The following is a 15,053-nucleotide window of genomic DNA, read 5'->3' as shown; positions in this document are numbered from 1 at the left end:
GTCAACTTTTTAAACTGGCCACGTTTTTGTTTGCATGTACAGGTATTTTGGTTTTCGAGGTTCAAATAAACGGAGGTTAATTTTGAACAATGATGACGCAACATTTGATATACACTACATGTACTTACATTTATCAGTGTCGTGCTGACATGAACAGCATGAATGTTGTTGGGCTGTTTGCTTTGGAACGGTTTTCATTCTTGCGCGTTGACTGGCTCCTTCCCGCTGGTCCTGCCCTCCCCTGGACTGAAAAAGTGAAAGGTTGGAGGCGCATTGACGCTTCTAAGGTTCCCAGTTAAGAGCGCCCAGTTGCAGCGTATGATGTCTCTTCCAGCTCGGCGACTTTTGCTGCTGCTCGTCTGCTTGACGTTACCCGTGTATGGCGTGGAAAAGGTGAGAAGTAGAGGATACCGAAAGGATCCTGACGCTGACAAGGTAAGACAGATTGCAAAGAACTCTGGCCACATCATAATAAAGCGATGTGGCATTTCCTTGTGGACGAGTCTTGTTATTTCCCAGATGAGTCTTACACATTTGATTTATTGCCAGTCATTAAAGCGCACGTTTATGTTTGAGATCATTTTGCTGATACATATAAAAACCCATAGGGTAAAAATATCCACATCTCCGCACTGAATTGTTTCTGGCCCCTAGAATTATGCGCTGCAGTTTTGGAGATAGTGTCAGCGGGTTCTCTATTATTATTCCAGCGAGGTTTGGTGGAAAGAATAAAGCCGAACAGCAAGCACACGGTCTGCCTCTATCTAGTCTATATTGTATTTGTTTAAATATGTTTTGAGGTCATAAGTAGGAAAAAATACAAAGACATTCTTTATATATATATATCTTATTTGCTATGACCTCTCAGTCTGGCTAAATCCTTGCATTAACACGACTTGTAACTACTGTCGTGGGTGGCCACTGGTGGGATAGAATGCACACATATTCTCTGTCCTCTCGTGGGAATCCATCAAATGAAAGTGAAACTGTTTATTTTGCTAAGACTTTCCAGACCTCACTCAGGTTCCCATTAGAAGGCTACATTCATGTTGAGAAGCCTGGAGCAAGGGTGTCCAAACTTTTTCCTTTGAGGGCCGCATACAGAAAAAATGAAGGATGAGCACTTTGACATTCTTCGACTTTTTTTTTAACATGCCAAAACCAATCCATCAAGCAATTATATATATTTCGAGAAACTGCTACATCACAGTTTTCTGTGAATGGTGATCAGGTAAATAGTTTGGGATTTTTCATTATTTAGGGGTGGCCCGCAGCCCCATATCCCACTAGAATAGATCTACCCCTGCCCTGAGTAGATCTCCATATTCGAACTAAAACAGCAGCCATCCGTAATAAACTGACATCGTTTAAGCTGTGTTTAATTGAGGATCACAATTAACCATTAATGTGATCTCAAAAATCAGACCTTGGGACAGAGCAGAAAGTGCAGGAAAACAATTTTGCTTCTGAAACTGAATTATCTTTATTCACGACGCATTATAAAGAGACATTTTGTTACTGTTTTAGTTGTAAATAGTTTCTTTGCATATACAGAAAAGCTGTATATAAAACCAATTATTAGTAGTACAATAGTCGTAGTAGTTGTCAGCGGCGTCACACCCATGGGAGAGGTGGGTGTTCCATAATAAAATGTGGCATTGGAAACCCAAACTGCACTCAACTATCTGAGGACGACGATCTTTTCGTTAAAAAACCATGGGTATCATAAAATCCCTTTTTTTTGCATCATCCTGAGAAGCCAAGCATTCTATTCACTTTGGAAAGCTGCAGTCCTCCCTTCACTGTGTTTCCGCTTAAGCATGAAAGCCTTTATGTTTCATGTACAGTAACTGGCTGTGTGTTCGGAATATTCAGTATGATTCATTCAGGCAGCACCAAACTTTCAGCTGGAAGCTGGTATAAAAGTCAGCTGTGTAGCCAAGTAGACAGTGGATCCTTTCATTAGTCTGCTCAGAAAACTCTAAGATGCCTTCTTAATTTTGTTGTAAATCAAACAACCACTGAAATATTTTACCCACCTCATACTTAGTCAAATAGTGGGTCCAAATTTCAGGTGTACCGTCCAGCAAATACATAGTCTGCTGCTTCTGACCACAGGCTTCCTAGTTTCTTTCAGAACTGATGGCACATCGGCAGATCAATCCTAATGGCTAAACCAGAACCCGGGCCATCTGTTTCCCCAGCTGACATTAGAACACCACAATTCCATTTACTTGAAGGCATTTTTTCAGATGTTCATCTTCTGAAGTACAGTTTCAGACTCCACCCGAGGGATTCAAACTGAGAAATGTCATTGAATGTGGAGAAAAAGCTCTTTGTTCTCATGTTCTGCTTATTACTATTATTTTTATTTTTTTTAACTTAATGTCTTTTGGTCATGTACTCCTAATGGTTCCACATTTGCTTGTGAAGAAAAATGCATTAATGGCCCAAGTCCCTTAGGCATCGATATATGGTCTGGGGCCAAAACTGTTCCATATCAACAGGTCAGTTTGTGTTTCTTTTCCTTATGGAAGGAAATCATACATATATTGTGACTATATCAGTAAACATTTAACTTTCAGCTAAAAAGACCAAAATTGTATACAGTACTGTACATGTATTGTATGGATGCACACTCTGCAATATTCAGGACAAAGGGAAATTGTACAAAGCCATGCAGGGCTTTCATTTTCAATGTCTGTTTTTAGCAGGCCTGTGTATGTATTTGAGTCAGATTGAGTAAGATGTGGCATGTGTTTATATAAAACAGCAGGACCATGAATCAAACACACATGCGTGGTCAGACAAAGAACAGACATCATTACCAACCTTTCAGTTCCCATTAACAACATGGTAATACTGTATCTCATTCACTTGCTTCATAGTTGTTGGTCCCCTTGCATCGTGGTAGTTTGTTTGTTTCCATGAATTTAAAATATTCTCGCTGCTTAATGACAAAGCAGCTGGCTAATTTCAGGTGACTACTTTGCATGAACAATTATTAATTATCAGGAAGCAGGAATTCATTACATAATGAAATCTACCGATTTCATTCTCAACGTCCACATTTACCCCGACTTGCTTGTTCCTGTAGTACGGCAGCTGCATGCAGGGTCCAGCAGGAACTCCCGGCAGAGACGGTAACCCCGGGGCCAACGGCATCCCGGGAACACCGGGCATCCCCGGACGCGATGGACTCAAAGGTGAGAAGGGCGAATGTATCAATGAGATCTTCGAGGAGCCCTGGAGGCCAAACTACAAGCAGTGTGCCTGGAACTCCTTGAATTATGGGATCGACCTGGGAAAAATAGCTGTAAGTACAATTGCATGCAAGACAAAATGTATGTGTGAAATGCTTTTAGTGTATACATTAGTATGAAAATGTCTTAAAACCACTTGATACGCTGACATTCTTTTCCAGTTATTAGCTGGGAAATGTTGCAGGTAGAACATGAGAACTGCACACATTGAAATGACTGGATGAAGATCCTAGAAGGGAAGTTAGAGCATCCTCAGTCTCAGCAGCTATTCAGTCAAACCAGAGCCGGAACACCCGGTTTCTGTAAATGAGTTAAATCGTCATGTCTGGCTGTTAGTCATATTCAAGCTATTAATTTGATCGAGTGTGCTTCGTTAAAATGTCTTCATGGAACGTGAGGCTTTTTAATAATGGTTAGGCATAGATGTCTGTGTTGAATGATGTACAAGACAACATGTATTCCGGGCGTGGCTGTTAAATATCAGACAAATACATAGAAGCACTGTACATAGTTCCACATTGTACAGTCCGATCAGGCTGTCAGAATGCTGAACTCTGTCCACTACCTCCCCTCCTGTTTTGCCACCCACAACCTGGCTATAGCACACCAAATATGCACGACTCTACTTCAGATGCTTTTTAAATGTGCACAATTCACGTACAAGAACAAGACAACAGGAGCAGAGAGCGAGAGAGCGACAGGCAGACAGACAGACACAGAAAGTGGAAGACTACCTCATACAGGAGACAGATAGCGAGCTAGCAAGATAGTGACCTCAAACATGCCATTCTGTTTTGTAGGACTGTACATTCACCAAACTGCGCTCAGACAGTGCCCTCAGAGTCCTCTTCAGTGGCTCCCTCAGACTTAAGTGCAAGAACGCATGTTGCCAAAGGTGGTACTTCACCTTCAATGGAGCAGAGTGCACAGCGCCACTGCCCATAGAGTCCATCATATACCTGGACCAAGGCAGTCCAGAACTCAACTCAACCATCAATATTCACAGAACATCTTCAGGTATGATTACAAAGGTTAAATTTGAATATGAAAGGAAAAAAAAAAGTAAAAAAAAAAAAAGAAAATGACGCAACAACCAGGCTACATAGACTATAACTACGGTATTGTAATGTCTCATGTGCTTAAATGATTTCTTCCAACATAGTGATGTTTACAAATTGCAACAAAACACATTCGTTCATTCATTCATCTCAAAACCACATCATCCTCGGAGAGCTCATAGCTGGTAACGGCCATGATGTCAGAATGGGACTCCTAAATGGGCAGCGTAGGCACAGTGAAGCAGGAAGAGAGCAAGGCAGCCAACTATATTCGGTGAAATTTTGAAAAATGGTCAGTTTATCGATATCAATGGCGTACAAAAAAGGAGAGCAATCGACTTAGAAAGTAATGATTGCAAAGACATTTGATAACACATTATGGACATTTAGAACATTGGTGGACTTGACATGTAACAAGGCATCAAGAGTTGTGGTCTAAGTCATGTGAGTCGAGTCATGGATTTGATGACCTTAGACTCAACTTGACAATATGTTAAAAGACTTGCAAGCCGACTTGGACTTCAACAGCAATGACTAGTAGACTACGCAGATCTGATCGGTTTGATCGGTATTGGCCGATAATTAGCATTTTATGCTCATCGGCTGATCGGCTTAATTCACCGATCCGATCAATTACGTCATCGATCGGCTCCACACAAGACATTTAACTCCGTGTCTTCGTCGGGTATGAATCCAAAAGCTAGTTTATTTTTAGCCTTGTCACGTGTCTTGCGGCGTAGTACTGTAACTATCTGACGGGCAATAAAGTTTTTTCAATCTTGTCGGTGAAAAAACACGTCATCGGTTGTGGGACTATTTTGCGGTGTCTCAGACAAACAGGTTATTTGCAGTCTGTGCACAACTGAAGTACGTCGTGGGGAACATCATCTAAATGCTTCAACACAACTAATTTGATCGGGCACCTGAAGAATGTACACATGGAGGAGCATGCCGCGTTCAAACAACACAGCGTGGGGGGAAAAACAAAACAAAACATCCACAGTTTTGTGGCCATGCATTCTGGGTGTTCCCTACAATTTATGTTTCCTGTCTTTGTGTTCTTTTGTGTCTCAGTTGAAGGACTGTGTGAGGGTGTCAAAGCAGGGTTGGTGGACGTGGCCGTATGGGTGGGGACCTGCGCTGACTATCCCCGCGGTGATGCATCCACAGGGTGGAATTCAGTTTCCAGGATTATCATCGAAGAGCTTCCCAAATAGTTACATAAGAGGAATGAGGTCAGCCCTGGTAGTATAACAGTATGTTATCTGGTCTTCCCAAATGAGCAGGTACAGTTTGCTGAGGCCTCACAACATCACTGATGGGAACTTTTTTTTTAATGTTTTGTTGACACAATTCTCTATTTGACAGGCCATTCACTTTACCAGGAAAAAAACTGTATTGTACTGTAATTTTTCTGCTCGCTGGTGCTGTCGGCAGTCAATGCCAATAAGTGCGTGTTTGACTTTTTTATATGCTTTTTTCAACTGTTAATAAAGCAATCTTTTATAAGGTTTCTAAAGGCGACCTTGCATGCTCTCAAATATAGTTTTGCAATCAGTCAAACTGTATTTGCATACTTGCAAACACATTTGTGCATAGTTTCACAAAACTCTCTTGATTTTGGATTTCAGTAAGATATACTAGCCCAAGCTGAAATTTGGACCCAGTACTTCAACTGAGGCAGACTAACTATATAAAATACTGCGCTGTCAAAAAGTATTGGCCCCTTTGTCAGATTCTTATATTTTTGCATAGTTTCCCCAGTTTAATGTTTAAGATCACCAAACAAAATTAGACATCAAATATAACCCAAGTGAACTTAAAATGCTGTTTTTAAAATGGTGATTTCATTTATTAAGGGATAAAAAAAAAAATATTCAAAGTTACCTGGTCCTGTGTGAAAAAGTAATGGTCCCCTAACCCTAATAACTGGTTGGGCCATCCTCAGCAGCAACAACTGAAATCAAGCGTTTTCTATAACCGGCAATGAGTCTTTCATATCTCTGTGGAGATATTTATGCCCACTCTTTATTGCAGAATTGTTTTAATTCAGCAAAAAAATGGAGGGCTTTTGAGCATGAACGGCATTTTTAAGGTCATGCCACTGCATTTCAATCGTATTAAAGTCCGGACTTTGCCAAAACCTTCATTTTGTTTTATTCAGCCATTCGGAAGTTGATTTACTGGTGTGTTTTGGATCTGGAGCTTATCAGTCTTACGTTGTTTGTTGTTGTTGTAATGTGCCGAAGACTCAACGAGATAATTCATGCTAGTGTGCAGTTCCAAGTTTATAAGAAAAAAAAATAATCCTTGTGGCCAACATGTGACATTCTATGCATAAATATATAAATGTTATATCAAGCAGATGTGTATTTTTAAAAACGTAATGTAAAAAAAGGTTCAGCACTTTTCTCCTTCAGACAGAAAGTACAAAAAGCAAACTTAGCTATGACATTTCTAATTTATGAAAGTCCTTTGGATACATTTATTCATCTGTGTAAAAACAAAGCTTTTACATCAGTTTTGCATCTTTAAGGGTGTAGTACAAACATGCAGCACTGGCCAGGAATCAATCAACCACTCAGGTTCAACAAGGAGACTTGTTGCAATGCTTTTCAGTGTAACACTCAGTACATGCACTGAGGGTCCGATTCTGACACTCTGACCTTTCAGTCACTCTTGCTGTGCTTGGCACATCAGTGTAAGCGTGTCCTTTTCCTTTTTTTCTGTTAGACCTTGTTAACTTGAGCCAAGTAGGAAGCGGGAGACATTTTCATAAACTACAAAAGTAATGCAGCATGCTGGAGTGACACGAATCAGGTTGGGGATGATGCCTTTGTAGAACCCAGTGGCACCTTCATTCCTGCAGAGAGAGCAGGGACCAATTATACACACACATACACACAGAGAATCTTTCTAATCTACTCAGCGCGAGGTCAGACTTGTAGGAAGCATCATTATCGTATCGAGCCACTACCATACCTCCAAGTCCGTCTGATGACATCGACAACACCGTTGTATCTATTGTGCTGGTCTTGCAGTCGCGCTCGCACCACTTGATATGGGTATGTAGTAGCCACAGCGAATATTTTGGATAGTGCAGCCATTGTGATGTATTCCAATGCATTCTGTGGAATGGACGGAGTGATCGATGTCTCAGGTACAGTAGTGAGGCATACAACATAAGTCCATCCATTGTGGTCTGCCTCTGATTCAACTGAAAGGTCTGAGTGCTATTAAACTCTTTCGAGGCTGTCTGCAGCTCATGGGGTTAAATGACTCACCAGCTTTGCATCTGAAGGAACTTTCTTGTATTTACTGTAGTCTCTCTTCAGCTCCTCGTAGGCCATGAACTGCAGTGCACCATGAGATGTTCCAAAGAGACCAGGAACATAACCCTTTAAAGATTATGTCTTGTAAGTAATTTGATTGACTTTCTCAAATATCGTTCAAAAACAAAACACAACATACAATATTTATCGTTGCCGACTTACAGTCGCCGGGGAATCTATAGTAATTAGCTAAATGCAGAACCCCGACACGTCCCTTCAACTGTGTACATCCACTTCACACATAGCCATATGCGCCTACTGCTTCCAAACTTCTATTTATCCCTTTTCCGTACTGCTTTTCCTCACTAGGGTTGTGGACGTGGTGGCGCCTATCTCAGCTAACACTGAGCGAGAGGCGGGGTACACCCTGAACTAGTCACCAGCCAATTTGGCCGGATTTGAACTGTTAGGCAGATGTGCTAACCAGTCACCACCGTGCCGCCACTAACAGACTTAATAGAATTCATATGACAATAATAAGAACAATTATGATTATTGTTATTATTACGTAAGTTAATGTAATAAACCCTAAGACAAGATTGAAGATACATTTCTTCATCAAGCCTCCTCCAGCGCATGTCATGGGACTACTTTTCTGGTGAGCCAAGTTATCAAACCTGTGCCTACTGGCTAGGCTAATACTGCTAGTTCTACTACACGAGGAGAGCGCAAGAGAGGATGAAACATGGCTAAAGGCTGAATCAGACACAATAGCAGCGAATGAATGGATGTTCTGTGCCACACAAAGCTACATGACCATAACCGCACACCCTGAGTTGGTTGCAGCAAGCCTGTGACGCATGTTATTCTACCCTCCCTTAGGGTGCTTTAAAATATTCAATGACACGAATATTCACACACAAATGCCGTACCACCATGTACAGACAGCTAATATAACAATACCCACAGGCATATACAGACCCTTTTCAAAAAAAAATTATATCATGGAAAAATTGAGTTCCATAATTCTATTCAAAAGTTAAACTTTCATAGATTATAGATTCAGGGCCCACACTTTAAACAATTTCAAGTATTTATTTATTTATTTATACATAATTTGGGCTTGCAGCTCATAAAACCCCAAAAATTGTGAATTTAAACAATTTGAATACTACTACTAATAATAATACGTATTTGTACGCATTTGGTCCATTGTTGAAAACATATGCAAAGACTGAGAACTATGTATCACTATATTGTGGAGGTATAGCGTTAAACAGTTTTTCAACATTTCATTTTTCCAGATTTTTTTGGGTTTGGCAAAATAGCGCCCAGTGTCACAATTGGCACACACCCGGTGCATGAGTCGCCCCGAGTTAGGTGACCGGTCAGCAGTCACATTATATTTCCACTAATGAGTATAAGTTGGCTTGTGTGCTTATTTCATAGTTACAGTCCACAGTAACGATTCAACTTTTAAAGTAAGCCTCTTAATGTGCTTTTACATTGTGTAAGGTACCATTGTTTTCATTTTGCATGTATACACTGGTATCTACAGTTGTGGTATTTGATTGACAGTTATCAGTTGAGCGGTGCATGGATTTAACGCATTAAGTGGACACACCCACAGAATTTTTCACCATTTTGAAACTTATTTTTTTACACTTGGTGAGTTTTTTTTTCACCATTCATCCATCCATCCATGCTTTTAATCATATAAAGCACATTAGGTTACCTTGTGTATGAAGTGCGCTATACAAATAAATTTGCTTTGCTTTGTAGCTGTTCACTAGGGTCGCGGGCGTGCTGGAGCCTATCCCAGCTATCTTTGGGCAGGAGGCGGGGTACACCCTGAACTGGTTGCCAGCCAATCACAGGCACATACAAACAAACAATCATTCACACTCACATTCACACCTACGGGCAATTTAGTCTCCAACCGGAGTGCCCGGAGAAAACCCACGCAGGCACGGGGAGAACATGCAAACTCCACACAGGCAGGGCCGGGGATTGAACCCCGGTCCACAGAACTGTGAGGCTGAAGCTCTAACCAGTCGTCCACCGTGCCGCCTTTCATCATTCCACCGTGCGCCTTTCATCATTCAAATTTGGAAAATTTGTTAAACAACAGTCTTCTTTGCCGCGTGTCTAATTCACCAATCAAAACTCTTGTGGTCCATATTTGGCTAAGACCGCCCCTTTTTCTCTGATTGGTTGTCTCCATGTCGAAGACCCACTTGTGAGAGCACACGTGTTTGTTCTGTTGACAGCGCTGGCTCGGGAGCGGAGAGGTAGGCGGAGATCTTCACTAGTGACATAGATAAGCTGGAGAAATTCAAAGGACCTGATTTTAGACCTCTCTGCAGAAAAACGTGTGGAACTCAGGAATGTGTTGACGATTTTAATTTGTATTTCATGTTTACTGAGGCACCATAGAGCCAATATTACAATCCAAATAGTAGAAAAAGTTGGTCTGGTAATATTTGGCACCTTTAATTGGTCCCAAAAATATTTACTAACAACAATAAATGTGTCTTTCTTCATCCATCTGTACCAGTGGCATATAGTGAAAAGCAATTAAATGCTCTTCTACTAGATAGCATAAGGGAAGATAATTAACATGTGCATCCACTTTCTGTGACATTTTTGTTTAGTAGTGTGCTGTAAGATTTTTTTCTAATGTAAAATATGTGCCTTGAAAATGGATGGATAGATGTACACTATTTAGTGTGGTACAGTAGTACTATTATTATATGAAGATGGAGACAAAATACTGTATGGTAATTGCCATGCCATCTCTCCCTTGCCTGCTATTGTGTGGCTTGGTTCTCTGTGTGGTGTAAAGTATGTGACACACTGTACAGTGGCGTGAACGTTTAATTTCCTTTTGGAAATAACATTAGAACAAAAAAGGGCCACCACAAAAGTGTCGTATTGTTTCCCTCTAGTGGTGGTTGTTGAAATAGCAGTCAAATTTAGTTGTAGTCACAATGCTGTTTGCTTAAATGTATTAGCTGTTAACAGCTACAAAGCAAAGCAAATTTATTTGTAAAGCGCACTTCATACACAAGGTAACCTAATGTGCTTTATATGATTACAAGCATTTAAAAACAAAGACAAAAAGTTTCGCAACATTTAAAACAAAGTACAATTAAAAGTGCTTACAGTGCAAGAAATAGCATTTAAAAGTGGAAATGCTCTAAAAAGCATGAGGGAAAAAAAGAATAATTTTTAACCTGGATTTAAAAACATTCATACTTGGGGCTGACATCACTTCTGTTGGCAACTCATTCCATTTTTATTTTTGGGCAGATGAAATGTTTAACAAATAAATACTGACCTTGTAGAGGCCTGACACCCCCTCCATGCGGTAGATCTTGAACAAGGCGTCCAGCATCCCCTTGTATTGTTTATGGGTTGGGTCAGAGCTGTACTGCAGTACAAGCCTTGTCTTGGTCACCCAGATGGGGTTTGTGATGGTGAGCGTTAGAATTCCTGTAGAGAGAGGGACAAAGATTAGATTGTTTGAGCAATTTCAGCATTCTTTCCAGCAGTTTAAATTCATGAACATTTTGAGATGCCTAACTTAATTGGCTCGGTGGGAAGTGAAGGCAGAACGATGTCACGACAGAGCATTACTACCTGATTATTGTTGAAGCTAGGAGATAGGTAGCATGCCAACACGTACAGTATAGTTCAAACTAACCTGCTTCGGCTGCAGACACCAGATGTTCCGTAGCGCTCAGTTCTGTCCGGCGGCCTTCCTTTACATATGCTTTGATTGCATTGTAGCTGTGGATCAGACAGTGTATCATGGACCCCAAAACATTTTTTATTTATTTTTTTTTAAATGCTGAAAAAAAAAAAAAAAAAACAGACTTACAAGAAAAAGTAAAGACCCCAAGAGGCTCCAGCACCCCACACGTTGGGGGTTACTCCTTGATAGAGTCCCTTCACTCCCTCCTGGTGCCACACACTCTTCATACAATGTAGTATGCCATTATATTTGGGTCTCAATTCCAGACCATCACTCACTGCAGTAAAAACACATTAAAGTGCATTAAGTCTTGTTTTGCAAGAGATGCATGGTCCATCACAGAAAACAATCATAACACCCATAAAGGGTTTGTTAATGTTTTATGCTGATAATCATAAAGCTGAAAGAGAGGTGGAAAGCGGGTTCTTCGGCAGAAAGAGAAGAGGAAAGCACAGAGCCTAGAATTGAATGTGGGGACTTTGAATGTCACTGATGGTGTAGTGGTACACTCGCCTGACTTTGGTGCAGGCAGCGTGGGTTCAGTTCCCACTCAGTGACGGTGTGAATGTGAGTGCGAATGGTTGTCCGTGTCTATATGTGCCCTGTGACTGACTGGCGACCAGTTCAGGGTGTAGTCCGCCTTTCGCCCGAAGTCCGCTGGGATAGGCTCCAGCGTCCCGCGACCCTAACCAGGATAAGCGGTGTTGAAAATGGATGGATGGACTTTGAATGTGGCGGCACAGTGGGGGACTGGTTAGTGCGTCTGCCTCACAGTTCTGAGGACCGGGATACAATCCCCGGCCCCGCCTGTGTGGAGTTTGCATGTTCTCCCCGTGCCTGCGTGGGTTTTCTCCGGGCACTCCGGTTTCCTCCCACATCCCAAAAACATGCATTAATTGGAGACTAAATTGCCCGTAGGTGTGAATGTGAGTGTAAATGGTTGTTTGTTTGTATGTGCCCTGCGGTTGGCTGGCAACCAGTTCAGGGTGTACCCCGCCTCCTGCCCGATGATAGCTGGGATTGGCTCCAGCACTCCCGCGAACCCTGTGAGGATAAGCGGCTCAGAAAATGGATGGATGGACTTTGAATGTTGGGACTATGATGGGAAAATCTCGGGAGTTGGTTGACATGATGATTAGGAGAAAGGTTGGTATATTGTGTGTCCAGGAAAGCAAGTGGAAAGGCAGTAAGGCTAGACGTTTAGGGGCAGGGTTTAAATTATTTTACCATGGTATAGATGGGAAGAGAAATGGAGTAGGGGTTATTTTAAAGGAAGACTTAGCTAAGAATGTCTTGGAGGTGAAAAGAGTATCAGATCGATGATGAGGCTGAAATTTGAAATTGAGGGCGTTATGTATAATGTGATTAGCGACTATGCCCCACAGGTAGGATGTGACCGAGAGGTGAAAGAGAAATTCTGGAAGGAGCTAGACGAAGTAATTCTGAGCATCCCAGACAGCGAGAGAGCGTGACTGGTGCAGATTGTAATGGACATGTTGGTGAATGAAACATGGGGTAATGAAGAACTGAATGGGTAAGTATGGCATCCGGGAAAGCAACTTGGAGGGACAGATGGTGGTAGACTTTGCAAAAAGGATGCAAATGGCTGTAGTGAACACTTTTTCCAGAAGAGGCAGGAACATAGGGTGACCTACAAGAGCGGAGGTAGAAGCATGCAGGTGGATTACATCTTGTGCAGACGATGTAATCTGAAGGAGGTTACAGACTGTAAGGTAGTGGTAGGGGAGAGTGTGGCTACACAGCATAGGATAGTGGTGTGTAAGATGACCCTGGTGGTGGAGAGGAAGATTAAGAAGACAGAGGCAGAGCAGAGAACAATGTGGTGGAAGCTGAGAAAGGAAGACTGTTGTGCGGCTTTTTGAGAAGAGCTGAGACAGGAGGAGCTTCCACGAGACTGGACCACTACAGCCAAGGTGATCAGAGAGACAGGCAGGAGAGTACTTGGTGTATCTTCTGGCAGGAACGGAGAGAAGCAGACTTGGTGGTGGAACCTCGCAGTACAGGAAATCAGAGAAGGAAAGAGGTTAGCTAGGAAGAAGTGGGACACTGAGCAGACCAAAGAGAGGAGAAAGGGAATACATTGAGATGCGACGTAGGGCAAAGGTAGAGGTGGCAAAGGCCAAGTAAGTGGCATATGATGACATGTATGCCAGGTTACACACTAAAGAAGGACAAAATGATCTCTACAGGTTGGCCATACAGAGGGATAGAGAAAGGAAGGATGTGCAGCAGGTTAGGGTGATTAAGTATAGAGATGGGAATGTGTTGACTGGTGCCAATAGGGTGCTGGGCAGATGGAAAGAATACTTTGAAGAGAAGAAACGGGTCCAAGCAGGTTGGAATGGGTCGAGGAAGGTGTCAGGTTTGTTATGTGACAGAAGAGTCTCTGCTAGGATGAAGGGTAAAGTTTATAAAACAGCGGTGAGGCCAGCCATGATGTACAGATTAGAGACAGTGGCACTGAAGAGACAACAGGAAGCAGAGCTGGAGGTGGCGGAAATGAAGATGTTGAGGTTCTCTAGGAGTGACCATGTTGGATAGGATTAGAAATGAGCTCATCAGAGGGACAGCCAATATTCAATGTTTTGGAGACAAAGTTAGAGAGAGCAGACTTCGATGGTTTGGACACGTCCAGAGGAGAGAGAGTGAGTATATTGGTAGAAAGACGACGAATACAACCTTAAGGTGGACATAAAGGATATCAAATAAATGCTCAACAGTTTCAATGGCCTCGATATTGAACAGGTACATAAACAGCTTTTATTAAAACCCTTTCAAAATTGAATTGATCATAATAAGTCTAATAAAGGCTCAAACGACTTTCCATAAAACCGTTTGAGCATTTATTTGATATCCAGTTTAAGGTCCATGTGCTAGTTTACTCTTTTTCCACTACTGCAGTAGTCCATACATGTATGGACTTCCTGCACGCGAGGACAACTTTTGGCATACTATTAGAACAACTGTATTCCTAGTGAGGAATAAACTTTGCACTCGATGACAACTGCGTGCTACATTATTAGTATTACTAGTAACACATTTTCCTTGTTAACATGAAATACTACTTGTAGAGCTGTCAGTTTAGTCACTACTAACGTGTAATTTACCTGTATTTGTCCTACTGAGGGGCAAAAATGTCGTAGGTTCGTGGGGAAAACGTCGTTCTACTAGTCGACTGAATTGTCTTGGTAGTACGAGAGTGTCGTGGCTCACCTGCAAACCTGATTTTGACCAGGTCGAGAGGATGAAGCACCAGCGTTGACACAACTCCTCCGCTTAGTCCCGCCACCAGATTTTCTACCTTGACATGTCTGAAAACCTGGACATGCCCGGCGAGTGACACAGCAGACCTCGGTTTACCATCACTAACGCCGACGGCACCGTGATCCGGGCCGGTGCTCATGTTTACCAACTTTAGCTGTAGCTCGCAAAAGCTAACCGTGTTTACAGCACGTGATAACAAGTCTTCAATAGATCTACCAGACAAGTCATAGTTGCAGGTATAATGGCGTCACGACACAACGTCTTTGTAATGCTCTCATTGTGAACCCATGTTAGCGAGTGACCCACGTTTTTGACATGCGGTGTCAAACACGACTGCGTGACCTTGCTCTGAGGTTTAAATGAGCGTATTTGAATATTGTAGTACATCCGAGTTTGAATTTCAATTTAAAACTTACCA

General features: G+C 42.0%; 2 protein-coding genes across 4 annotated transcripts; one reads left to right on the top strand and one right to left on the bottom strand.

The window, feature by feature from the left end:
* Nucleotides 1-204: 204 nt before the first annotated feature.
* Nucleotides 205-5,834, top strand: LOC133479475 (collagen triple helix repeat-containing protein 1-like). 2 transcript variants are annotated; one of them, XM_061776545.1, is made up of 4 exons: nt 205-393; nt 3,098-3,316; nt 4,064-4,280; nt 5,396-5,834. In XM_061776545.1, exons 1-4 carry the CDS (start codon nt 319-321, stop codon nt 5,536-5,538), a joined length of 654 nt encoding a protein of 217 aa, XP_061632529.1. In that variant the 5' UTR covers nt 205-318; the 3' UTR covers nt 5,539-5,834. The 2 variants fall into 2 exon arrangements, with proteins under 2 accessions (XP_061632529.1, XP_061632528.1); XM_061776544.1 differs by having other exon boundaries at nt 209-435.
* Nucleotides 5,835-6,591: 757 nt separating this feature from the next.
* On the bottom strand, nt 6,592-15,010 carry LOC133479474 (solute carrier family 25 member 32-like). 2 transcript variants are annotated; one of them, XM_061776542.1, is made up of 7 exons: nt 14,585-15,007; nt 11,477-11,627; nt 11,300-11,385; nt 10,934-11,088; nt 7,606-7,719; nt 7,304-7,449; nt 6,592-7,184 (listed from the first exon to the last, which is right to left on the bottom strand). In XM_061776542.1, the coding sequence occupies exons 1-7, from the start codon at nt 14,772-14,774 to the stop codon at nt 7,061-7,063; spliced, it is 966 nt and encodes a 321-aa protein (XP_061632526.1). In that variant the 5' UTR covers nt 14,775-15,007; the 3' UTR covers nt 6,592-7,060. The 2 variants fall into 2 exon arrangements, with proteins under 2 accessions (XP_061632526.1, XP_061632527.1); XM_061776543.1 differs by lacking the exon at nt 7,606-7,719 and having other exon boundaries at nt 14,585-15,010.
* Between the last annotated feature and the right edge of the window lie 43 nt (nt 15,011-15,053).

Source organism: Phyllopteryx taeniolatus, chromosome 6, assembly GCF_024500385.1.
Source record: "Phyllopteryx taeniolatus isolate TA_2022b chromosome 6, UOR_Ptae_1.2, whole genome shotgun sequence".
Taxonomy (NCBI): domain Eukaryota; kingdom Metazoa; phylum Chordata; class Actinopteri; order Syngnathiformes; family Syngnathidae; genus Phyllopteryx; species Phyllopteryx taeniolatus.
This window is presented reverse-complemented; position numbering and strand designations above follow the sequence as displayed.